This window comes from Epinephelus moara, chromosome 18 (genome assembly GCF_006386435.1).
Source record: "Epinephelus moara isolate mb chromosome 18, YSFRI_EMoa_1.0, whole genome shotgun sequence".
Classification (NCBI taxonomy): domain Eukaryota; kingdom Metazoa; phylum Chordata; class Actinopteri; order Perciformes; family Serranidae; genus Epinephelus; species Epinephelus moara.
The window spans coordinates 208989-235504 of record NC_065523.1 but is presented as its reverse complement, the minus strand read 5'-3'; the positions used below and the strand labels follow the sequence as shown (position 1 = coordinate 235504).

The following is a 26516-nucleotide window of genomic DNA, read 5'->3' as shown; positions in this document are numbered from 1 at the left end:
TGTTAGGGCTGTCAAAAAAAAAATCGAAGTTAGAAATCTATTCGAATATATATAATTTTTTATAAGTTCGAACCTAAATTTGATAATTCGAATATCATTAATAATTAATTAATACTATCAATAATGTTGTATTTCACGGCGAATCCCGTTCGGGACGCAGCGGGAGGGAGAGGCGCCGACGGAGGAGCCTGCTGCGCCAACACCACCCACTGCGCTGTCCGCGATGTGTGACCTGTTCGGGGAGACATACAGGGAGAGTGTTGCACCTGCTGCCTCCCAGCCTACCCTTTTTGAAGAAGAGATGAAACGTTACCAGAATGAGACACCACTCCACTCTTGTGGTGGAAAACTACGCACTGAAGTATCCAAACATTGCTCAGATAGCGAGGCAGAAGGTGATCATACCTGGCACTTCAGTGAGGTCAGAACGGGTGTTTTCATCCGAGTGTCACGTTCATATTGCGTCAGCAATAAGCATGTTATTTTTTGTGGGGTTTTTTTTGTAAAAATATAAATAAATAAATAAATAATACTAATAATAATAATAATAATACTACGACTAATAATAAATTCTAATATTATTCGAACTCAATTTCATGGTGCTTTTGACAGTCCTATCATACGCACATGACGGCAGGAGGGGACAGTGGTGCGTGAATGGATTTACCCCTCCCACTTGTGGTAGTTTTATTGATATTTCTTATCCCGTGCGAATCGGCCATTAATATTACTGACGTCCTGTGGTAAAGTGACATTACCCCACGTGCCCATGTAAAACTAATCACGTCCGAATAGTGCTATAGTTATTGTTATGGACAGTGTGTAAATGACCATCAAAAGAAGGCAGCAAGGCAGTGTACACACACTTAATTGGAGCGGAGCCTGTGTTGCGTTCAGGCGTTGTCACGTAAATAACAAATTCCAGCCCATGAATAGGCCATAGCACAACACAGCAGCATGTCAAGTGGGCCGAACCCAAGCAACCCCTAGGCTTCGCTCCACCACCGTGAGTTCGACGGTGGATAGTGGGCTTTGTGGTTCACCAAGCCGGCCCTGAGCTCGGGTGTCGTTAGTCTCAGCACTGAGCTCCACGGCTGGCTCTCTGATCTGAAGCGATAGCTCTGGTGTCTGGTCTGTTTCTTTTCGCAAGTTGCAACGTTATCTGTCATGAAAACACACTGATTATCTTTTATGAAGGATATAAAGAATATATTGAGAAGAAACAATGATCTGGTTATGATTATACACCCCTCTCTGTTTAGACACAACTGGCAAATATGTGGAATATATTTGCCAGTTGTGTCTAAACAGAGAGCGAGACCAGCTCACACACGTGCGCACACATACACACACGCACGTGTGTGCGTGTGTGTATGTGTGCGCACGTGTGTGAGCTGGTCACAAACAGACAAAAACAGAGCTCTATATGTGTTTAGAACAGAGCAGAGGAACAGAATCTCTCGCTGACCAGCACAGAAAAATACTCTTCTGGAAGAGTATGTGTATTCACAGGTTTTATTACACAGGTTTTATTACATTTTGTTTAAAAATAAGCTGTGGTGTAAACAACCAGACGGCTGCTGACAGGCGGCTGTGCGACAACTGATATATGGGGTGATGTTTGGTGCAGAGTCTTTTCCCTCCTATGCTCTGTCATTTAAACTGTTATTAGTTACTCTGTTCAATAGACTACTTCTTTAATTAGCTTATTTCAAGTTATTTATTTTGAAATATTTCATTGCTCTTTAAATTTAGGCTGTTATATAGCTATTTAAAAAACATGGCTGGCAGTACTAAGATATAACCCCCCTGTGTTTATTACTTTTCTGGTATTCATCAGCATGTTTAAGGCATCTCTGTCCCTCCCTCTCTATCACTGTGTTTCTAGGAGTGATCTATGCCAGTATCAGCTCTGGTTTGGGAGAACTGTCCTTCCTTTCTCTCACTGTCTACTTCAGCAGGTAAACACCCATACCAACGTCACATGACTATCTCTAGTTAATGCAAGTACAGATACAATGCCAGCAAATGACTGTACCTGAAGTGTAAGGTATACCTTACACTTCAGGTACAGTCATTTGCTGGCATTGTATCTGTCATTTGACAGCTGGCATCGTATCTGTCATTTGACATATTATTATGTCAGCTGTCAAATCGCTTCACTGGTCAAACTGCACAACTTGCCGTCTTGTGATCGGGAGTCTTGAAGTTGTGATTTTCATATAACATGACTGACCGGTGACAAGGCATCAGACAAGACCTTTGACCAGAAGGAATCCCTGATGAGTATGTCTGGCTCCAAACCACTTCTTGTGATGACTACACTTGCGAGAAGTGACATGGAAAAGGATGTGGATAAAAAAAATGTTAGCACAATAAATATTTTCATATTAGTCAATATTGATAATAATCATACCAAAAAAGTCAAATCATTAATTCTTTTAAGTTTAAAGGCTGATTTTTTTCTCCTGACTGGAAGTTGAAGAAACCATATGGTTTATTGTGGTTTAAACTATTATAAATACCCCTTTTCCACCATATTTCTTACTTATTCACTTTCTTTTTTAAACTCAGTGCACACTAAATTGAATCAATTTTTGAGCTGTTTGGGCAGAGACAGACGGTATCTTGTTGCAGCGTGTCATTGTATCTTGCCAGTTTAGGGACTGAAATTAGTGCGTTCACATGGATGTCGTGTTTCCATCTATGCTGGAGCCAAAATATACCAGTGGCTACTGCAGATTCATTTGACCTGGGTGTGAATGCTGATTGTAACCTTTCCCATTACATCAAAAGCCAGATGTTAGCGGGTGTTAGCTGTTTTTTTGTGCAGTGGAAAATGGGCTTTATTGTCAGAACATTACAACATTTGCCAAACGGCAGAACAGTTCTAAGGTAGAATCAAAATAATGTCAATAAATAAAAAAATAAACAGACAACGAAATCTTATGTCTGGTTTACAGCATGTCAAACTTTGTGCAGATGGTATAAAACATTTTATAAGTGTTTTAGCTGACAATGTAAACAGTAAATACACAAAACAAAAATCGCAACTGTGGTCAGTGTTTTCTGTACAAGTTTTACACCCACAGTATGTAATTTCTGCTGTTTCTCAATGAAAACAATAACAAAAAAAAGTTGGTAATTAACATGGGGCCATTTATTGCCGACAAAATCTGTCTGATGTGACTGAGGCAGAAGTCATGTTTATGAGGAAATGTATGAAAGTTTGATTCATGTTACTTCTAGTCAGATTATGTCATTTCATTGTAATGAAATAGTTGGTTAGTTTGTCCCGTTATCATGTTAACTTACCATTAGCATTACATGAGTCACCTGCACAGCTACTGTAGTGAACGTTGTGTGGCGAATTCAATTGTGGAGCAGCGTTGCAGTGTTATCTGGGGGTCAAAAACATTCATACTAAAGTAATTATTTTATCTCTAGGGAAGAAAATTATATCAAGATAATTATTGTTATCATTTTGTTGTCTAAGCCATATGCAAGTACAAAAGCACTGTTTTCTTGTCATAGAATTCTCATCACAAGAGTCAAAAATAAAATTTTGGTGTTTTGTTTGAGCTTCTGTACCTACCTAAAATCTTCTGGCAATAATTTAGTAAGATTAGTAAGTAAGATAATAGTAGACATAGTCAGAATGTAACAAAGATGTTACAGTTGGATTTCAAAACCATTTATTTACACAATCAGCATCTAGCTATTTGTACTCAGATGTCAATGATAGTCTAAAAAATCTTATAAAAAGTCTGAAAATTTGAGTTTACACAAGTCTGGAATTTTGAAATTGCTCTAAATCTGGGGCTTGGCAAATGGCAAATGGAAAGTCAGGGCTAAGGTCAAGAAGTGCATACTAGGCACAAGATAAAACTTAAGGGAAGATGTACTTCCTCTTTGCAACCACAATGCCATGTGACAACAATGTGACCATACACATACACATGCACGCACGCACGCACACACACACACACACAAGCTTCAAGTTTCTGAAAGATGATTTGAATACCTCATGTCATGTCATGAACCAGTTGAAAATTGGAAGATTGTCAGTAATAAAGTCTGGTAGCTGCTGATGGTGTAACAAATCATGTGTATGCATATATATTATTGTGTTTTATAATGTAACTGCAATTGAATACACTGCAGTGTGTCTTATAAAGATATTTAGTTTGGATTGTAATCAGTGTTTTGTTGACTCAGGGATGTACTGGCAGGTTGGGGCTCAGGTACTGGTGGTGCTGGTGTTGCTGGAGCCCTCCTATACTCAGGCCTCACCCAAGTTGGCCTGTCTCCCCAGATAACGCTTCTCATCATGCTGGTGGTCCCATTTGCAATGTTGATTTGGTAAGTGACAAAGAGAAAAGAGAAAAGATAAGAAAAAAGTTATGTCAATCGACAACTGATAAGGATTTGACACTTGCAACAGACAATAACAAATATGGTCCGATTATATCTACGTTTGGTAATTTTGACCTGTCCCTTTGTGTGCAGACCAAGTATGGACAGATTGTTGTGTATGCATGTCACACATCTCACACTGTACACTTAAAGTTAATGCTTATTGCACCTTTTCACATTTCTTTTACAGAACAGAAAGAAACAGAAAACAGAAACAGGATTTAAAAAGTCCAAAGAGTGGCTACTCTCTTTGAATCTGTTATTGTTTACTATATTACTTTGTTGGCAATAATTTTGGATTACACAGTCAAGTTAACCTGACCTGCTTTTAGTCCTTGCATTTGTGTCTTAGCTTTTTTTCTCTGTTCATCCTTCTCTTATTTTACTCAAAGTTCAAATGACATGGTTCTTCTCTAAAGTTTTGCTTGTCCACACACCACCACCAGCTATTTTTTCCTGCTGGTTCTTCCACGTTCATTACCTCAGTGGAAAAGCAGGGATACAGAATATACGGCTGTGGGCTCAGAGGAGAGACAGCAGCTGATGGATGGATCAGAAGAAGAGGAGCAGGAGAAATCAACCCCAGGTACACATCACAAACCCACACTATAAACAAAAACAAAACATAAGAAATTAGTATGATTGAAAATAATTTGACATAAAACTCATCCAGTGAAAGCAGGACTTTTAGAAATGCATGAATATATTGTTTTGTTGCTTGGTGAGGGGTGAGTTCTAACATCAGCTGTCCTTATGCTATACATTCATTTGAAAGGCCTAGTAGCAGTGTATTGCTGTTATCTAATCAGATGAAGGCATGTGTCAGTTTTGTGAGGAAAAAAGATCTGAATTTTGCCTTTAAGGTGATAAAACATAGTTTTAGTTTCATTCTAAATGAGTCATTACATTTGTGAAAACGTGGTGAAATGTAAGTCAGATAACCTCATGGCCCCAGTCTTTTTTATCTTGGATTAGTTGGAGGATGTTGTGTGTCATTCATTTACGGATGTCTGCATTGGAAGTGATAAAGCAATTGGTGTGTGGGTGGATCTGTGTGGGGAAGCTGATATATGTAAGATGTTATCCACTCTATGTAGCAAAGAAAACTGATAGCTACAAACTGATATTTACATGTTTTGCTCAGCTTGTCAGTAAGATAGCTTCGAGGTTGTTAAAAGGTGATTTTTTTTCTGTTTTTGATATAGCAAGGCTAGCAGTTTTCCCCCGCTTCCATTCCATGTGCTTAGCTTGGCCACTAAGTCAGACGACAAACAAGGGTTTGGACTATTCCTTGACACTGGCAATCATAGTTTTAGGGGGGATGCATGGTGGATGCACACTTTTTATTTATTGATGAACAACAGCTGGCTACAGTGACTGTGTGCAGCTTCCTGAAGCCTTTTTAGCACAACAAGGGTGCCAGGTTTGGTATATTGTTCAAAGCCGGTGGGGACAGTCTTGATTGGCGCAGGCCTCCAGGACAAGGCCAGGGATGCTGTCCGGCCCAAAATCTCACATCATTCTGCTGGTATTGGGTGTATTGCCAAATATTTTGGTGACATTTGGTTAAAAATGTGATGAAATAGAAAATGTGCACACATCACAAGTTCCAATAAGATATTGAATATCACTGTGGACTCACCATTAAACCGATCTGAACACTAATTAAGTAGTCTGTTTCAGATATCTAGTATCCAGTAAATGTCTGTCAGTTTTGGCTGCATTTGAATGAAGACTTGTGGAGATATCAATGTTAATTGATTTAGCACAGAGTGACGGACTTCTGAATTAAGTATAGGTTGCAGTGAGGCGATCTCTTTAGATCAGTGGTTCCCAACTGGTCCAGCCACGGGGTCCAGTCATTAGGTCAAGGTCCATGCAATTTTATATATTTAGCATCATACTTGCTTTTGGCCATGTCATTGAGCTAGTTTGCTGTTTCTTTCAAGTAGCTGTCCATTAGTCACAAAATCTACAGCAAGAAATGGCACTTCAAAATAAAAGCTCTGTGCCAGAAATTCACTGTCACTTATTTATTTTCTTCTTTTTTCCCCCTTATTTAATTTTTTGTAATTTATTTATTTTATTTAATTTTCCTCTTCCATATGTTAGATATTTGGGGCGGCAGTAGCTCAGTCCATAGGGACTTGGGTTGGGAACCGGAGGGTCGCCTGTTCAAGTCCCCTTCCGGACCAAAATATGGAGCGTGGACTGGTAGCTGGAGAGGTGCCAGTTCACCTCCTGGGCACTGCCGAGGTGCTCATGAGCAAGGCACCGAACCCCCCAACCGCTCTGAGCGCCTGTCATGGGCAGCCCACTCTGACATCTCTCCACTTAGTGCATGTATAGGTCCTGTTTGTGCATGTGTGTGTTCGGACCTGTGTGTAATTGACAAAAAAACAGAGTGAAAAAATTGAATTTCCCCTCGGGGATTAATAAAGTATATAAAATTAAATTAAATTTAAAAAAAATATACAAGACAAATGGGTGTGTAGTTAATAAGGCTGCACAATATTGGGATAAATTGACACTGCGTGTTTTTTAGCCCCCAGCAATATATATTGCAATTTATATATTTTTTTAAGGGTGCATTATTTTCCACCAGAGGACTTCAGTAGCTCTACTTGGGGAGAATTAATCATTCTGGAATTATTAGGCTGATATTGCTTTGAATGCAACAGCATAAAATGTGCTGAAAATAGGCATTTGCTCAGTGAAACCACCATCTCTTTCAGTATTTCCCCTATATGCAACTAGCAGCGGTGCACCACGCTGCTGATTTATTTTATTTTTTTCGTCTTAGCTCTTTATTATATTATATATTATTTGGCGCTAGGGACGCTTCATAACCAGGTCAATTCACACACTTGTGAGTAAAGCATATAAGAGGAGAGGGCTCTGTCTTATCTCTTCATAAACTAAAGTTATATTATTTTGCACAACAGACACTTCATATAATAACATAACATTATACTATTTATCGTGTTATACGGTGAAACATTTCACCTTATAACGTGATGAGTTATATCGTTTACACAACGGCATGTCATTTCTGTCTCTACATGGTCGCGCCTTTACAATTCTCCTCTGTTCTCTGTATCGCGCATGGCGGAGTTAGGCCCCGATGCGCATGCACACACACACATGAACACACTTTGCAGTATACTTGTTTTCGCCTGCACCCCCATCACTTTCAGCCTGTGCTCTATTCCTTGTTTGTTTAATATTGTTTTATTTTGTTCTGATGTATTTAGTTGCTCTTTATTTTTATCTTATGACTCTTTCTCACTTTATGTAATCTTCTTTCTTAACTGTTTATATATATCTACACCTGTTTTCACTTACTCTACACAATTAAAAAAAAAAAGAAAAACTGTGCTTCAAAATAAAGTGTGTTTTTTTACAAACTTGACATGTTCGTGACTCACTTGTGGTCCATTCAGAATGGATCCGTGACCCACTTTTGGGGTGCGAACCACTGCTTTAGATCATTGATGTCCATAGATGATTGGGGCAAAGCTTCGGGATGATTAGCCCAACAGTTTCTGATGAGTTCTCAAAATAAGATGCAGATGAATTGAAAGAATGAAACCATGAAAGATTTTTGCCTCTTAACCAAGCCTTTTTGAGATAATTGCAAAAATGTAAACATGATTGCTACAGCATCACCTTGAGGTCAATGAGTGTCATATTCTGTGCAAATGAGGCACTGCCCCCCATTTGTCATTTGATACACAGGCACTGCACTACACTGTTTATTTGAATGAACTGAAAGTAGTGCTGTATGTTACTGAATAACTACACAAGCCTTGTTCTCCTCCCCTCAATATAACAGAGGACAGGACCACCAGCACACTCAACTTAACAGAGAAACTTCATGTCATCAAAGTAAGTGCACTATTGTCTTCGCTTTAAATTTGGGTATTTGTGTGGTTACACTTAACTTAACTGTACTTGATTCCTGTGAGCAGGGCTTGCTGAAGTTTGTGTTTCCTCTGGGATTGGTATACTTTGCCGAGTACTTCATCAACCAGGGCTTGGTAAGTACTCTGGTGCCCTCTGGCATCACACTTATGTTACTGCATGGTGTTAAGCCAAACCCAACTCCGTTGTGGCTGTATAGTTGTAATGAGATGTAATATATTGAAAAAATATTTAGATATTTAAAAGTATAACAAGTTTTGTCATAATATTGAGCCCAAAATAATGTAGACATTTTCTTATTCAGATGGAACTACTGTATTTCCCTGAAGTTTTCCTGTCCCATGCAGAGCAGTATCGCTGGTCAGTTAAATTCATTAGAGTATAATTCTGAAGGAATCACTTTATTTAAATTATCTGAGAATTTAGGCTTCAATTTAGTAATTAGTTTGTGTGTGCTCAGGTACCAGACACTGTACCAAGTTGGTGTGTTGGTGTCTCGATCCTCCCTGTGCTGTGTGAAGATCAGGAAACTGTGGGCTCTCTCTTTGCTGCAGGTGAGATATAGTCGGCAGAAAATGGTTGTTTTGGATGAAACACCATTTTGTATGTCTTTTTTATTTTGTTTCTATGGAACCACACATACACCTATCATCATCACCAGCTCTGCAACCCATGCCACAACAGTTAGTTTGGATTTTTTTAAGTGGAGCTGTATGGGGTACTTACCTATAGTCAGTGTATGACATACAGTAGATGGCAGTCTGCATGCCTCCGAACAGCTAACTTGCTCTTTTTTTTTTTTTTGGATCACCTTTTTATTGTGTTTTGCTTCGTGATAACAAAAAGCAGTACATGTACATGAAATAAAATAAAAACAAACGACAAAAGAGAACAATAGACCTGTGGTGCATTCCCAGTACATATGCATGTAGGAACCTGTGAGTCCTTCTGTGCACAAAGTGCAGTCTGGGGATGATAACCGTTCCATGAGATAAGCCTTTCTCGGTGTGAGGTAAGTCCTATGAATAAAACTGAAGTGAATATGTTGGTGATCTAGGTTTTTGGAGGCAATGACAATTGAGGACCATATCCTCTCCCAGTCAATCAAAACCTCTCCAGTGTAGTGTTTCAGGTGCTCAGTCCATACTTGTGTAATGGAAAGAGCTTTATAGGAAGCACTCAGGAAGAGTGAATACAGTTGGGTGACGACACCTCTTTTTCATCCTCTGTTGACCAAAATGGAGTGCAAGGAATGGGTGGTTATGGGTGGACAGTTAGTCTTAAATTGTTAAAATTGCGGAGCCCGTTCTCATCATGAAGATCTGCAAATGTGTGAACTCCTTCAGTGCTCCATGATTCAGTTTTGTTATAGATTCCTTTAAAGTTTTTATAAACAATACTAGCCAATGAAGGGAAAATATCTATCCCCAAGTGCTTAAATTGATTGACAATAGGGATATGCTGGGGTAATGCACTGGGATTCAATTTTGAATTTAATGGGAAAAGTGCTGATTTTGTCCAATTGATTTTATACCCAGATAGAGAACTAAATTCCCCAAAAGTATCTCAAATATGAGGTACTTACGCGGGTCCCCGATCAAAATATAAGAGTATGTCGTCAGCATACAGCAATATGGAATGAGTGGTGTTATTGAAAGTGATGGGGGTGATAGATGGGTGTTGCCGAATTTTCTGAGCGCGGGGCTCCAGTGACAGCAAATAAGAAAGGGCTTAAAGGGCAACCTTGTCTTCAGGACTGTGATAAGGCAATTTTGGTTGATATAATGCCATTAGTGTTTATCATTGCAGTTGGGTTACTATATAATAATTGTATTGATTTAATGAAATTGGGACCCAATTGAAAATGTTGCAAGGTCTCCCTTAAGTATTCCCATTCTAGCCTATCAAAGGCTTTTTCAGCATGAAGGCTCAACACTGCGCAAGGAGAAGCAATATCTTTAGCATTATGAATTATGTGGAGTAGTTGGTGAACATTATCAGAAGCGAGCCGTGATTTCATGAAACCTGTCTGATCGTAATAAATTAATTTTGTTATATGGGGTTGTAAGCGGGAGGCGAAGATCCGTGCAAAGAATTTAATTAATTATTAATTAATGAGTTTTTCATAGATTATTAGTTATTTAAGGATGGATAATGGCCTGTAATTACTACATTTAGTTGCGTCTTTGTTAGGTTTGGGCAGTACAGCAATTAAAGCAGTATTCATGTCATTAAAAAAGGCACCTACATCGATGGCTCTATGGATCATAGCTAAAAGGTACTGTCCAAGCTCATCCCAAAAGGCAAGATAAAATTCTGGGGGGATCTTGTCCCATCCTGGAGATTTGCCTTTTTTTCATCCGTGCTATAGCATTCTTTAATTCAGTCAGAGTGATTGGTTCACCAAGATGCTCATTATCCTCTTGAGTAAGAGATGAGAGACTGAGATCTTTCAGAAAGGATTTACATTAATCTTTATCTAATGTTATTTCAGATATATAAAGTTCAGAGTAAGATGAAGAGAACTCTGCATTTATTTCTTTAAGAGAAGTAAGTTAACTGCTGCTCTGAGCTAATGGCCATAATATTTACATACTTTTCACATTTCTGTAAACTCAAAGAAAGGAGACGACTTGGTCTGGATCCATAGAAATAATAATTCCTCCTGACCCTATGAATTTGGAGTTCTGCTCTAATTTTTAGTAATTTGTTAAGGTTCAGTCTGACTGAATCAATTTTCCCTTTACGTTCTTCAGTAAAACCATCTCTTTGTTGGTCATGTTCCAGCCTTTGCAAAACATGTTCAAGTGTGTTAATTTTGCCCAGTTTTGTTCGATTAAGGTGCAAAGCAAAGGAAATTGTTGTATTGCTTATAAAACCTTTAATTGCACCACACAGAACCCCAGGATCTTTGACTGAATTGGAACTCTCTGAAATAAAAACTTTAAAAGTGTTTCTGAAGTGTCTACAATAATCATTGTTTTTAAGTAACATTGTGTTAAAGTGCCATCTTTTGGCCCGAGTAGTAGTGTCTGCTAGTGTAAGCAGTGAGGTGATAGCGCTATGGTCAGATAAACAGGGCAAAAAACGGCAGAGTGAATTTGAGAAAATGAAGTCATAGAAGCCAGTAAGTAATTGTTGGGGCCAACATATATTTACCTCACACGGTGGCACCGAAAATGTTGGGAACATAAATTCGGGCTTCACACGGAGGCACCAAATATCTTGGGATTTAATTGGCTATCGGAAATAATTAATAATTATTATTAATAATTATTGTGTTAAATAATGTGACTTAATTAACATTAAATCACCTCGTGGGGCACCATTCCCGTAAAGGGAAAAATGATAGCCATTTAAAGATATCAGTCTCATAAAATAGGCTAAACTATTAATTTGGAGTTTGATTAATAATTAAATTAATGACAACAACCAAAATTAACGGTAATGCCTGAAGGATTTCGGAGTTCTTGACGCAGCAGAGGTTGACTATTCATTCACTCCTGTGCAACATTAAACAGACAGCAGGCATGATTCCAAAGAATTATATTTATTCACAAACTAGCAAAGCAAACCAAAACACACAAATTCTAACTAACTATATACAAGCTTGGTGTGTATATGTGTGTGGTGTGTGTGAGAGAGAGAGAAAGAAACGAAAGAAAGACAAAGGCGGGTGTGGTGATCAAAGAGGCGTTTGGCCTACAAAACAAAATGGCTGACAACAGAGAACTACCAAAATGGCTGAATCAAGGCTGGCTTACGGTCGGGGGAGGTGTCTGTCTGACCGTGTGGTCGGGACAAAGACAAAGGAAAAGAAGCGGGAACTTAAAGATGCCTGTTTGGGTGTAGCTCTGTTGAAAGCCTATTTGTTAATGAGTCTATGTGAATGTGATTTGTGTTGCAAACGGTCAGGATTAGTGCAGAGATTGTTTAATTGTGTGCAAGAATCTGTTTGTGAACAGTATTAGCTAACTAAACACTTAGCTGTGGCGAAGCCAACTAATCAGTGACCTAACTGCAATCTATCACAACAATAACTCAGTAAACAGCATCAAATCACATACAACAAGTTAAACAGTCTTGCTTAGCCTGTAAAGCTGTGATAAGCTATGCCCAGTTGTTACGTTACCGATCCTTGAATGGATGGGAGAAAGAGTAACTTGGTGGTGTACTGCTTTGTTAGCCGGCAGAAGAAGGCTGGGAAGATGGTTCCAGGCGCAGTCTTTGTTGGGTCCTTTGTTCCAAAGGTGAAACTCCGAGGAAGCTGGTCGCTCAGGGTTTAGCAGAGTTAGACGCTGGGTGCTAACTCACTTAGTTCCTTGTTGCTGGAAAGCTAGTTGCAAACCTTGTGTTCGCAAGAGAGTCTGTGATCAGTTGCTCTCCCTTTAGTGGTTTGGGGCTATGGAGCAAGGGTCTGGGCCTCTGCTGTTCCAGGCCCAGCCGGAAAGAGGTGTGAGCTGTTGAAGCTCCAGAGCAAGAGGGAGAGATCTGTTGGAAGGGAGCAGATCTTTGCAGGCCTGTGACATCACAGAGTCACATGTCACTGTAAAAGTCCTGTCCAATCAAGTTGTGAGACTTGTGTCTCACTGAGGTGTGAGGTGAGACCTCCTGTGGAGATGGGTGTCACCTAGCTCTCTTTGTTTGAAGACAAAGAGCATGCCAAGGAAAAAGCCTTTAAATGCCCAGTGATGATTTTACCAAATGATAAATCATCTGTGGTCCTGTGAATCCCAACAGTAATCAATCCTTGAGTAGCTTTTATGTCTATCTGAATAGATACTGTATTGTCTTGCAGAAGGATTTATAGCTCTGAAATCATTTATCAGCCCTTGGAGTGCTTCTGTAGATGGATTGTGTTCTGTGAGGGTGTACTAGATCTGTCCAGTTACAGATCAAGGATGGCATTCATGTCAGCAGATTACATAGAGTCCTCCCAATGATTTCAAAGAAATCTGAACTAAACTGGTTTGGGGCATATATACAAAGAAATGCAACTTTCAGGCCATTAATGTTTGTTTTAATATATGCAATTCTGCCGTCTTCACTTCCATAGCTTTCAATTATTGTTAAAGATATACTACATCTCAACAGCACCAAGGCGCCTCAGCTTTTGGAGTTGAATGCGGCAGCAGCTACGGTATAATAAGCCCCTTTTACACTGCCAGATTTTCTCACGAATGTGGGGGCGTTTTGCAGGCAAGCTGCGAGCGTTTAGGCACACAGAGCCGGATTGGCGAGTTGATCGGAGGTGCCCAATTTTCCGCCGCATAGGGGTAAACATATTGGCGGAACTTTTTTGGTTCAAATAGAACGAGTCGCCCTTCCGCCATGGGATGTTGATGACTTGTGGGGGGAGCTGTTGATAACGCCGCACATGCGACCCACTGGCGGTGGACTAACAGGAAACAGCTGATAGCAGGAATGAGCAGCTAGTAGCAAGAGGGAAATGCAAACCTGAGAGACACTGTAAAGATGAACAACTGGGGAGACAAGGAATTGCGCGCCCTCCTGGCCCTCACAATCAAAGAGGCCATTAACCGTCAAATGACGACAACGGTGAAGGACAGGCAAATTTATGAGAGAATCGCCGAAGGACTGACCTGCCGCGGCTTCCCTTGGAGCACGTCACCGTTTACGTCACACACTGAGCTACACATTTTGTTACTTGCTCACACCCCCCATTGCCCCGAAAAAGGCACATTCTCTATGAACAAAAGTAGGCAGGCGGCATTTCGCTGCACTCCCCGATTTTGTTTTTATACTGCCAATGCTGACCGAAGACTGATTGGGCTTTCCTGCAAATTTGCACAATTCCTATTTAAAAAGGGCTATAGTGTCGATTCACTAAATATGTTTATCAGCAGGTTTAAGGTGCAACTCTTGAATGAAGTCCACATCTATTTTGTGTCTATTAAGTCAATCTAGACACATTTAACGTTTAATGGGACAATTTAATGCCATTTATATTCCAGCTAGCAACATGTAACATGGACATATTTACAAACAAGACTGGGCAAGTGATTACACTCCTGCAAATGTGTAAAAGTCAGAACTGCGGAGACCCATATTTTCCGGAACCCATTTCGCCACACAGTTACAAACATAAAGAAATAAATCAACGAAATGAAAACATAGTAAATATTATCCCACAGAGTGGCAACAGCCACTAAACAAACGCCAACTAACTGGGCACCTGAACTGAGAAAGCTGACAGTCACACTACTACACTAGCAATTACCCCGTTGAAATATTCAGTGTAACGATCGACTCCACAGCTAAGTGCTTTAAAGTTACATTTAGTTACACTATGAAATATTAATCATCCATCAAGTTGAGAACTAGTAGGATATTAACCAGATAGAAATGTAACGTTTTCATGAAGTAAACAGCATACCTTATTGAGGTGGGTAGATCATATAACAAACTTAGGTCACAACATGTCTAAAGAAAAATGTCACACAGATCAGTGAAGTCTTATTTAGTGAACCGTCGTTTATGAATCAGGTCTCAAGGTAACTTAAATACCACCTTCAGTCCACTGGGTCTGTGTGTTGAGGAAATCCTCAGCCTCCGGTTCAGTCTCAAAGAGGTGCACTTCTGCCCCGCGGAACAGCTTCAGCCTGGCCGGGTAGATCAGGAAAGGCGTAAACCTGAGTTTCCTCGCAGACTCCATCACTGGAGAAAATGAGCAGCGCCGTTTCATGGTGTGGTTACTGTAGTCAGCTGCAAAGTGGATTTCTATGCCATCGACTTCAGGATGCGGTAGCGGTCTGTGTATCATAGCATCTTGCAGATCAACCTGCGAGATCCCCTTGTGTTGCGCTCCGGTCCTATACAGTGAGCCCTCATCACTTCCAACTTCTCACCAGCAAGAGCAGGGAACCACTTAAAAGAGTGAGGATGCGACAAAGCCGGAAGCATTGCGTTCTCGATTTTTTTTTTTTCAGGCAAGTTAATGACGCACATATTATCTCTGCGGGATCTGTCCTCCAACTCTGCTATGCTTGCTTCGAGTCTGGAACATGTGCTTTGAAAAGTTTCCTCTGTCTTAGTCAAGTTGGTGGATAGCCCTTTGTGATCTGCTTTCAGCTTTTTTATGTCGTTTGCATTCTTTGTTACCTCCGTTTTGATAGTGTCCAGGCAGTCTTCAAATTTAGCAAACTGCATCTCAATAAAGTTGCGCTGCTCCTTCAATGCAGACATTAGCAGTGTTGGGCAGTAGCGTCACTACAGTAGCGGACGTTTGTAGTTTAACTACATTTCTCAGTAGCTTGGTGGTAGCGTCGCTGTTTTCTGAATCAAGTAACTTCTCAGTAGTTAAGCTCTTTTATTGATCACTTAGCGCGGTAGCGTCCACACAAGCTACATTTCCAAAATCATTTCTGAAGCTCAAACGAGGCGAGGATTTCTCTTATGGACTGAAATAAAACTGTCACCGCTACCACACAGAGTCACTTCCGCATGAACCTGACAGGGGACAGCCCTCCATTCCCAAACACCGCCGTTCCGAACCACCCCCACTCCGAAATCGATTTTCAAGTCCATATCGAGTTTCCTGCATCAAACACTGCCGCCCGCTCTCAGGCCGCACTCGCACAATTCTGAAACTCGTTGTACTACAAAAGCTTGAAATGAACGTTCAACTTATTGTTTTTTATTGAAAATATGTCACTGTCTTAATTTATTATGTATAATTTCTCTAGCAGCAAACACATTTAAAAGGAGACGCTTGTCAAGTCTTTTTACGCACGCCGTCCGTGGTGCTGAAACCCCCGCTGCAGCCGCCGCTCTCTGCTGACAGCAGACCGGGGGAGAAAAAAAAGACATTTCTTTGCTCTGTGCTTTCAGAAAATAACCAGGGTTAGGGTAAGAAAGACCCTAGTGAAATTTCAGTGCTGTTGTTCTCATTGTTTACTGAATATACAACTGCAATTCCAAAAAGTTGGGACAATGTGTAAAATGTAAATAAAAACAGAATGCAATGATTCGCAAATCTTTTTTGACCTATATTTAATTGAATACAGTACAAAGACAAGACATTTAATGTTCACACTGGTACACTTTATTGTTTTTACACTTATTCTGAATTTGATACCTGCATCATGTTCCAAAAAGCTGGCACAGGTGCAACAAACGACTGAGAAATTTGTGGAATATTTGAAAAAACACCTTTTTGGAACATTCCACAGGTAAACAGTAATTACACTTAATTTGTAACAGATTTAAGTATCATGATAGGGTATGAAAGGAGCATCCTTGAAATGCTCAGTTTTTCACAAGCAAGGATTGTCACTTTGTGAAAAAATGCTGGGGCAAACTGTCTAGTCCAGCAGTTGAAGCTCAATGTCAGCCTAGGTCGCAGGTCAATGATTGACTTTGTAGTCGTATCACTTGACCTGCGGCCATATGTGCTGGACACTCGGGTGAAGAGAGGAGCAGAGCTGTCAACTGATCACCACCTGGTGGTGAGTTGGATCAGATGGCAGGGGAGGACGCCACGCAGACCTGGCAGGCCCAAATGAGCAGTGAGGGTTTGCTGGGAACCTCTGGCGGAAGAACCTGTCAAGATGATCTTCAACTCCCACCTCCGGGAAAGCGTCGACCGCGTCCCGAGGGCAGAGGGGGACATTGAGTCCAAATGGGCTGGCGGGTACCGGCGGGCCAAGCGGAGCGCAGCAGCAGCAGTCGCGGAGGCAAAAACTCGGGCGTGGGAGGAGTTCGGTGAGGCCATGGAGGAAGACTATCGATCGGCTCCAAAGAGGTTCTGGCAAACCGTCCGGCGCCTCAGGGGGGGAAGGCGGCAACTTGCTCACACCGTTTACAGTGGGGGCGGGGAGCTGCTGACGTCAACTGAGGACATTGTCGGGCGGTGGAAGGAATACTTTGAGGAGCTCCTCAATCCCACCAACACGTATTCCAGTGAGGAAACAGAGCTGGGGGTCTCGGGGGCGGGTCGTCCAGTTTCTCGGCCAGAAGTCGCTGAGGTAGTGAAGCAACTCTGCGGCGGCGGAGCCCCGGGGGTGGATGAGATTCGCCCTGGATATCGCCCAGCTCTTTACCCTCGCCAGGGTGCTGGAGGGGGCATGGGAGTTCGCCCAACCAGTCCACATGTGTTTTGTGGATTTGGAGAAGACTTACGACCATGTCCCCAGGGGCATCCTGTGGGGGGTGCTTCGGGAGTATGGCGTTGGTGGCCCCTTGCTAAGGGCCATCCAGTCCCTGTACCAAAGGAGCGCGAGTCTGGTTCGCGTGGCCGGCAGTAAGTCGGACCTGTTCCCGGTGAGAGTTGGACTCCGCCAGGGCTGCCATTTGTCACCGGTTCTGTTCATAACTTTCATGGACAGAATTTCTAGGCACAGCCGAGTGGTGGAGGGTGTCAGGTTCTGTGACGGGAGGATCTCGTCCTTGCTTTTTGTGGATGACGTGGTCCTCCTAGCCCCATCGAACAGTGACCTCCAGCTCTTGCTGGGACGGTTCGCATCCGAGTATGAAGCGGCTGGGATGAGAATCAGCACCTCCAAGTCTGAGGCCATGGTCCTCAGCTGGAAAAGGGTGGATTGCCCACTCCAGGTCGGGGGGGAGGTCCTGCCTCAGGTGGAGGAGTTTAAGTATCTTGGGATCTTGTTCACGAGTGAGGGTAGGATGGAGCGGGAGATTGACAGGCGGATTGGGGCGGCGTCAGCAGTGATGCAGGCGATTTACCGGTCGATCTACGTTCCAACCGTCACCTATGGTCACGAGCTCTGGGTAGTGAGCGAAAGAACGAGATCGCGAGTACAAGCGGCTGAAATGAGTTTCCTCCGCAGGGTGGCTGGGCTCAGCCTTAGAGATAGGGTGAGGAGCTCGGACATCCGGGAGGGACTCGGAGTAGAGCCGCTGCTCCTCCACATTGAGAGGAGCCAGTTGAGGTGGTTCGGGCATCTGGTAAGGATGCCTTCTGGACGCCTCCCTTGGGAGGTGTTTCGGGCATATCCAACCAGGAGGAGACCTCGGGGCCGCCCCAGGACACGCTGGAGGGATTGCATCGCCCGGCTGGCCTGGGAATGCCTCGGGGTTCCCTCAGAAGAGCTGACGGAAGTGGCTGGGGAGAGGACTGTCTGGGCTTCTTTGCTGAGGCTGCTGCCCCTGTGACCTGGACCCGGATAAGCGGAGGATGACGAGTATGAGTACGAGTACGAATATCATAAAAAGATTCAGAGAATCTGGAGAGGTCTCTGCATGTAGGGGGCAAGACTAAAAATCAACATTGAGTGTCAGTGACTTTTGATCCCTCAGGCTGCACTGCATTAAAAACTTGCATAAAGGATATTACTGTGGACTGAGCACTTTTGAAAATGATAGTCGGTAAACACAGTTTATTGCTGCATCTGTAAGTAAAAGTTAAAGGAGCAATAAGCGAAATTCATCATTTTTAGATTGAAGGAATTAAAAAATTGCTATGTGAAGAACTAGAGATGTAATTTCATCTGGAGTATAGCATGACCTCACACAACCTTTCTCTGTGTTGATCTCCAGCCCCTTGTTTACAAGCCGGTCCGGCTGCACGTTCATGTACGTTCATGTGAATCCCCCCCCCCTCGGAGCCCTTGGCCCTCCCTCCCTATAAAAGGCTACAGCCAGTGAGCAATGGCAGCGCATATTTTCGAAGTGAAGTGGCGGAGTCAAATGTGTGTTTTAATTAGTGTTACAGTAACGTTAGGCATATGTCGCTATGTCGATTCAATTAAATTTAATGTTACAATCGTAGCATGGGTTAATGTCCGGACCTTGAGTTATTAGCGGCTCAGTCCCAGCAATGGGTCAGGTGTTACGGTTGTGTTAGGTGAGCAGCCCGGCAGCCTAGCTAACATTTGCAATTAGCATTGTAAAATGTAGCCCGGCGGGCAGCCTGGCGGGCTGTGTTTAGCTATTCCCCTGCCTACTTCAATGATGATGGTACCTGTAATAAATGTAATATATTTGCTGAGATGGAGGCGAGGCTCAGTGACTAGAAGAGCTGGTAGAAGCGCTCCATAGCTGTAAGTTACTCCAGTAGCCGTAGTAGCTCTAGTGCTAACTCCAGAAGCTAACGCTACTCTGCGTGAGCCGGAGCCGAGAGCCTGGCGGGCTCGCGGGCTCACGGCTCTGGCTCACGGAGAAGAGTGGGGACGTTAGCGTGGCAGCCGACTAGTTCTAACGCTAACGACCCTACTCTTCCTGTAGTCCTTCCTGCCTGTAGTGAAACCGGGGCTAACTGGTGCTTCTTCCTCAGGCTCCACTTCACTCAGCTGCCAGCACAGCCAGTTAGCCTCCGCTAGCTTCCCAGCTAACGTTAGCCCCTCTCCGTTTGGATCCAACCGGGGCACCGAGCCCTGGTTTGTTATTCAGGTTAATGTGGGAAGAAGCAGCGGGTATATCGGGCAGCTGAGTGAAGTGGAGCCTGCGGAAGAAACACCGGGACTGTCTGGATGTAATAGTCCGTGGAGATGCTGCAGTTCTCGGCTGCACAGATGAGGCAAGTGGGGTGGGGGGTGGAGAGCAGAGGTAGAGGGAGGTGTGGCTCATGACACACTTTGTTTTGGCCTACAGGCAGTGCACAACAGCAAACCTAGCGGTGAAACGATTTCGCTTTTTGCCCCTTTAAGACTCCACCATGCAAAGTGAAAGCCATATATCAACAACATCTAGAAACGCCACTGACTTCTCTGGGTCTGAGCTCATCTGGAATGGACTGACACAAAGTTGAAAAGTATGCTGTGATCTGACAAGTCCACATTTCAAATTGTGTTTGGAAACCATAGATGTTGTTTCCTCTGAGCTAAAGAAGAAAAGGACCATCCAGATTGTTACCAGCTCTAAGTTCAAAGCCAGCATCTGCGATGGTATGGGGGTGTGTAAGTGTCCATGGCATCATGGATAACATAATGGATAACATCTGTGAAGGCACCCTTAATGCTGCAAGGTACATACAGGTTTTGGAGCACATATGCTGCCATGCAGATGATGACTTTTTCAGGGATGTCCCTGCTTATTTCACCTCCTGGGCACTGCCGCGGTTTGAACATTAAATATCTTGTCTTTGTTTTGTTTGCAGTTTAATATATAGGTTAAGAAGTATTTGTAAATCATTACATTCTGTTTTTATTTCCTTTTTACACAGCATCCCATCTTTTTGAATTGGAGTTGTAGATATCAACACTCCACATACAGGACTTAGACAACTCTGTGTTTGCATTAAATATTTCTCTCCAGAGGGCCTGATTCAGAAAGATCCTGAGCTTGAGTTGTAACCAAGCCCCACTCATGGCAGCTGTAGCTTTCTGGATCCATGACCATGCATTTACAGTTCACAGATAGATTCTGCTCTGTCTGGGCCCCCAGTTTCCACAAAAGTTTATCCCCCCTCCCTCTGTTTTTGGCCCATTTAGTCTGCCTCCACAAAAGTTCTTCTCTATACTTTGGTTCACAAAAATATCCTTTTGTCTCCACAGTCAGCATTTTGTCGTTGTCATGATCACTCAGTTTTTTCATTTTCTTGTACTTGTTCTCTCTTTTATACTGCTAAAAGTCTGACCTAAGCGTAACAGTATGCAGCACAGCTAGGCTTTTGTCAAGGAATTTGGAAGTTGAGAAATTGTAGTGCCAAAGGAAAGGGCTGTCTGACAGCAAAGTAGAGTAGTGAAAATATTCGAAATATAATGTCCACAGACTGATTTTGATTTCTTTTAGGCAGGCCTTTTTTATGTGTCTAAAATGTGTTTTGCTGTTAACCCTAATCAACAGTAATGCATTGCTGAGCTTCTGGGGTGCTTGTCCCATCTGCTTCTCCAAACAGAGACTGCACCGACCACCATCTCATGTATGTAATACTAGGGATGCACCGAATATTCGGTAACCGAATATATTCGGCCGAATATTGCAAAAAAACACACATTCGGTATTCGGTGGAATAAGTTAAAAGCAAGGCCGAATAATAGCGGCGTTTTGATAACACAATCAAACGGCGTGCCGTGAAAATAGGCTTAAATCATTCAGCACGCTGTGCAAGCAGCCTACAGATTTCAACCAGCAGCAGAAACGAAAGGCGAATCCCACCGATTGTGAGTTGAACGGGGGTCACAGACAGACAGTAACGTTAATGTATTCCTGTCAAATACGGCGGCCATCGGCTTACCGGGCGACGGAGAGGCGGTTCCAATAATATCCTCTTCTTGGTGTCATGACTGCCCAGAAGTGCCTGAACAGCCGAGCCAGCTGAACACAGATATGTGATGTATCAGAGGAGAAACGAGCCTTTCACATTTCTCTCTTTCTGGCAGTAACGGCCCACAAACCTCACCGCACTTTAGGGACTGTTCATTACTTATGAAGGGACTGTCAGGGGAGGAGGGTGGCTGGTTGATTTTTATTTTATTTATTTATTTTATTTTGATCCCCCCTATGTTAATCACTTATTGATGCTGTTTTTGAAGTATGAATAAGTCAATAAGTAATTTATTCCATTGAAATATCATTGATGTATTATAGAAAAGTGATTTATCTTTTCATAAATGACAAAAGGCACATCTGCCTCATTTTCGCTGTGGTATCGTGATACTACTTAGAACCATGATATTTTCATTGGTATCGCACAGTGGGTCCCAATTTTGGTACCGTGACAACACTAATCTGGAGGGGGTTCATCTGCAAAAACTAATGAAAAACTAAACAATGATATTCGGTATTCGGTACTCGGTATTCGGCCAAGCATTTAATAATATTCGGCTTCGGCTTCGGCCACAAATTTTCATTTCAGTGCATCCCTATGTAATACACTTGACTACAGATGAAAACCTCATATAGCCTGTCTTCAAAAATTCTTAACTGTTTATTGTAAGGTTCAACTTGCAACTGCTGGCCCATGTTTTGTATCAAAGTGTTCATTTGGAGGTTCTTTGCCCTTCACAGGTGTTGAATGCAGTTCTGCTCCTTTTCGCTGTGCATTACCAGTTCCTGCCCAGTGTCTGGCTGGTGTTCGTTATAATTCTCTATGAGGGTCTGCTGGGTGGAGCGGCGTATGTCAACACCTTCTACTTCATCAGCAAGGAGGTCAGATATATGTCAATTGGGATGCAAACAGCTCGCTTTTTGGCAACTCTCGTTTTTTTCATGTCAATTTGGGTGACTTGTGGGAATCGTGTAGATCCGAGGAGTTTTTTTTTGGGATAGGGTTGTCAGGTCCGCTTATTAGCTGCGACTTTGGGCTTGTTTTTTTGTAAAGTTGCTAACAAATATTAGTTGTTGCGTTTTTTTGGGCTTGTTCTGAAACGCTTGTTATTAGCGGGATTGCAATTCATTTGCTCTCCTTACCACCAGTTTAACTAATTACACTGTAGGCACTCGAACCCAAACCATTGACAGTGTTTCCCCTAGGTTTACAGCTTTAGGGGGGAATAACAAATAAAAAAATGTTGCTCATATTTGGTTCAGGTTCGGCCCACTTGACATGCTGCTGTGTTGTGCTACAGTGTATTCAAGTACTGGAATTTGTTATTTACATGACGACGCCTGAACGCAACACAGGCTGTGTGTGTTTAATGTTTAATGTCAGACCTATTTAGACGTTTTATCCTGTTTTCATTGTCCAAACGTGAAAGTTTATGTACTTAGGCAAATGCACAAAGTCACATTTCTGTGCTCCAACCAGTAACCTGCTTTGTGGCTCCTTTAAATTGAGAAGCATAATCGAACATTCAGAATTTGATGTCATGAGCGACTTGAGCTGCTTTCGCTGCCACAAATATTTTACCAGCAGCGCTGCTAGAGTGAATTCAGCTATTTTGCTGCTCTGGCAACTTTTGGTGTGAACGTACAATTAAAGTGAAAGTAAAATGGCTTGTTATATGCAACTTCTTTACTTTCATTTTCATTCATTCTTTCCACATTTTTGGTCAGCTAGTTGGTTTGGTAGCATATGTATTTGTAAAGTAATTTTGAAATGGTTGCTTATGAAACGCTGATCAGTCCATGCATGTACTGCATCCTATATATGTCTATATATGTCTATACACACATATATATATATATATATATATACATATACACATAAATTCAAAAAACTTCCAGCGCACACTAGAGCATAGGATTGACAGAAGGTTTATTATCAAAAATTACAGAAGAGGCAAACAACGCGTTTCACATGTTGCTTCATCAGATTCGCGCCCTTGAACACAGTGGTGTAGAGAGTCATGGGAGGATGCGAATGAAGCAATGCTACATCAATTGGCCAAAGGGGGACACTATAGCAACCGATTGAAATTGCAAACTTTGAATGGGGCAAACGGGGGGGCATGAGATATCATGCCCCGTATGTTGTAGAGACATGAAACTTTGCACAGAGATGCCTCTACAAATACAAATTTGCCTCAAGAACCAATAACTTCCGGTTATATAGGTTTTCCGCCATTTTAAATTTTTTGAAAAACACTTAAAATCGATCTCTTCCTAGGAAGTTTGACCGATCTGCATGAAACTCGGTGAACATAATCTAGGGACCAATATCTAAAGTTCCCTCTTGGCAAAAGTTGGAAAACTTACTAAAACTGAGCTTCTATAAGGCAATGAATAATCATTCGGAGGGCGTGGCTCATCACATAAAGGTATATAACATCTCAAGGGTTTTACCGATCACCACGCAACTTTGTAGGCACACAACTTTCACAGCTGGTAGTTTATGAAATCTCTTAACATGTTTACTATTGACCTGTTACTTTAATATGCACAATTCAAGGTTGTAATTTCAATAGCTTTTTCATTTAATGATGTATTGACATCAAAAGTTTTCACATGTATCTGTGTGACATCCTGTTAGTGATTCTGTGTGTATGTGCAGTAATGCATCACCATAGTACCCTGTTCTGTGTACAGCTGTGTTGCAACTCTGTGAAGGTTTGTCATTCTACATTAAATGTGTGTTCATTCTGTCTTTGTTTTGTCCATCTGTCTTGTTTTGTCCAACAGACTGAAGACAGACAGAGGGAGTTTGCCATGGCTGCTGCAAGTGTAGGAGACAGTCTGGGCATAGCTCTGGCTGGACTCACTGCTCTCCCTGTCCACAGATACTTTTGCTCCCTATGAGCCAGCCCACACACCAACCAGCAGAATGAAGAAGCAGGACTTAACAGTGTCCCTTTTGAAGGATTCCTTTTAACCAAAATGAGTTGGAGACATTTTTTAGTTCTACACAAAAATATTGATTCCACATACTGTATTTAATGCCTATTCCTAATCACAAAAAGTTAGCCATCAAGATGGAGGCTGGACTTGTTAACTAACCTGTCCTTTTCTCAGGGCCAAGCTGTGAGTAGCAGTGATGAGAGCCAGTTATCTCATGACACAAATAGTTTGGTAAGGGGAAAATCTGATATCTTTTATATGGATCAGTGTTTAAGGTAAATGTAGTCCACTGAAGCAATAAATCCTCAGTATAGACAATATAGACAGAGAGCGGAGTTTGCAGCTGCGCGATTAGTTATTTTTTCTCCTTCCAGGGTCATCATTTGATGGAGAATGTGATCCGTGATAATGTCACCTACACCGAGCCTGCTACCTGCCATAGATGTGGTGTTTGGTATGAGGAGGCAGTAATGTACTCCATACTGCTTTGGTGGATAAATAGATCCGTCCTTTATTAATTACTAAAATTTGGTTTGTGTAATATATGTTTATAACTAAATTGTCTTTGGGAACATATTTTTCATGTCACATAGTATTGGGCTATTTAATATGCTGATGAAATTATTCATTCATTTGGCATGTTTCCCACTGAAAATGTTGGCTGAGGCCGTGGCTGCCGTGCAAAAAGATATGGCTGGCAGCAAGAACTCTCCGGAACCTGAGCTGTAGAGAGCAAACACCAACTGGCAGTGCCTTTGCTTAAATCACCCTCCGATGCCTACAGAAACTGAATATTTCAGCGTGGGCAGTTTTAGTTGGATACTGTTGCTGAGAGAACCTGTGTGCGCAGTGCATGAAAGTTTTCCTTGCATGCATAAGGTGTGCTGGAGACCTCCATCAGGATTCTAAAAAAATAACTGGAAAAGACAACCAGACAAGGAGCAGGGCTTAGAGGACAGATGACCACTGAGTGCGTGTTTTTGTTACTTAACGGTATTTTGCTATTTTGTTTAATTGCCTCTTAGTGAAAAGCTAAATTATAAAAGATAAACAAAGGGAGTGAGGCTGCACTGCCACTGACAGTATGGAAAATAATGAAAGTAGTAGTAGTAGCAGTAGCAGTGCACTAACATTAGTGGTTCATATCAATGCTTGTCCTGTAGCTGCTTCACAAGAAAATGATTTCTCTGGTTTAGTCCTACAAGCATATGAAGCAGCAAAACAGGGCAGGAAATGTTCACTTTATGTCTACAGCAGTTGTAACTGACGAAATGCAGTATGAACGACACTTATCTCAGCATATCACATAATTAGTTAATATTTTAATTGCATTTACAGATTATTTTTGAAGTGCTTCTGAATGAAGCATCTTATTTTCAAGGATAGCATCTGCTGTATCTTTGTCATATCATATAGTTTGAGGAGCTTCCTGTTAGTGGACAGAAGGTGGTGAGTCTGAACTAACCAAAAAGTGACACTAGAGTTGAGCATTAGGTAACTGTAATTTTACTGATCTCATTTACTATTATTCGTGACAATAAAGTGTCAATCTCTTACTGCCCTTTACAGCTGGCATTGTACTCAATAACCTATTGCAACTTTAAAACCAAAAATGGTATAATAAAATGATCGGTAATAAACAACACAAAACAAGCACAAAAAAGCGTTTGTGATGATGTCTTTCTTTGTATTGACTACTGATAGTGTGGGGTATTTATTTTCTATTACGCAATTACAGTTTTATTTTGTGTCCTAAATACTTCCACACAGTCAAAGGGCCTAACCATTGAGTACTGACTGTTGCAACACCATGGCATTCATTTTTGAATAAACACAGTAGAAGTAATGGTAACCAAGTTGCTTCTCTAAACAGGGGAGAGCCAGTGGATGAAATAGTATTAAGGCTCTGCGTATTCGTAGAACCAGGTTTAATCAGGTTATTGGTTAACTAACTGATGTGTTATTGGGTGTGAATGCTGAAAGCAGCTTCAAAATTCTTTATTTGGGGTGCCTGCTGTGGAACGCAGGCACAACCTATT

At 41.8% G+C, this 26516-nt stretch overlaps 1 protein-coding gene and 1 long non-coding RNA gene across 4 annotated transcripts in view; one reads left to right on the top strand and one right to left on the bottom strand.

Moving 5' to 3' along the window:
- Nucleotides 1-8245, bottom strand: part of LOC126406140 (uncharacterized) — an 80897-nt gene extending 72652 nt beyond the window's left edge. Inside the window, exon 1 of the long non-coding RNA XR_007571655.1 lies at nt 6697-8245. This is a non-coding gene — a long non-coding RNA (uncharacterized LOC126406140). The remainder of the gene's footprint in view (nt 1-6696) is intronic.
- The window catches only part of cln3 (CLN3 lysosomal/endosomal transmembrane protein, battenin), a 64786-nt gene extending 38631 nt beyond the window's left edge, over nt 1-26155 (top strand). For 2 of the 3 annotated variants that reach the window (XM_050070275.1, XM_050070274.1), the window contains 9 exons: nt 1889-1961; nt 4219-4362; nt 4863-5002; nt 8252-8304; nt 8388-8456; nt 8645-8700; nt 8801-8894; nt 22270-22410; nt 24322-26155. In XM_050070275.1, coding sequence (XP_049926232.1) covers nt 1889-1961; nt 4219-4362; nt 4863-5002; nt 8252-8304; nt 8388-8456; nt 8645-8700; nt 8801-8894; nt 22270-22410; nt 24322-24438 — 887 coding nt within the window. In that variant the 3' untranslated portion in view covers nt 24439-26155. The remainder of the gene's footprint in view (nt 1-1888; nt 1962-4218; nt 4363-4862; nt 5003-8251; nt 8305-8387; nt 8457-8644; nt 8701-8800; nt 8895-22269; nt 22411-24321) is intronic. The other variant, XM_050070276.1, reaches the window with a different exon arrangement.
- The last annotated feature ends 361 nt before the right edge of the window (nt 26156-26516 follow it).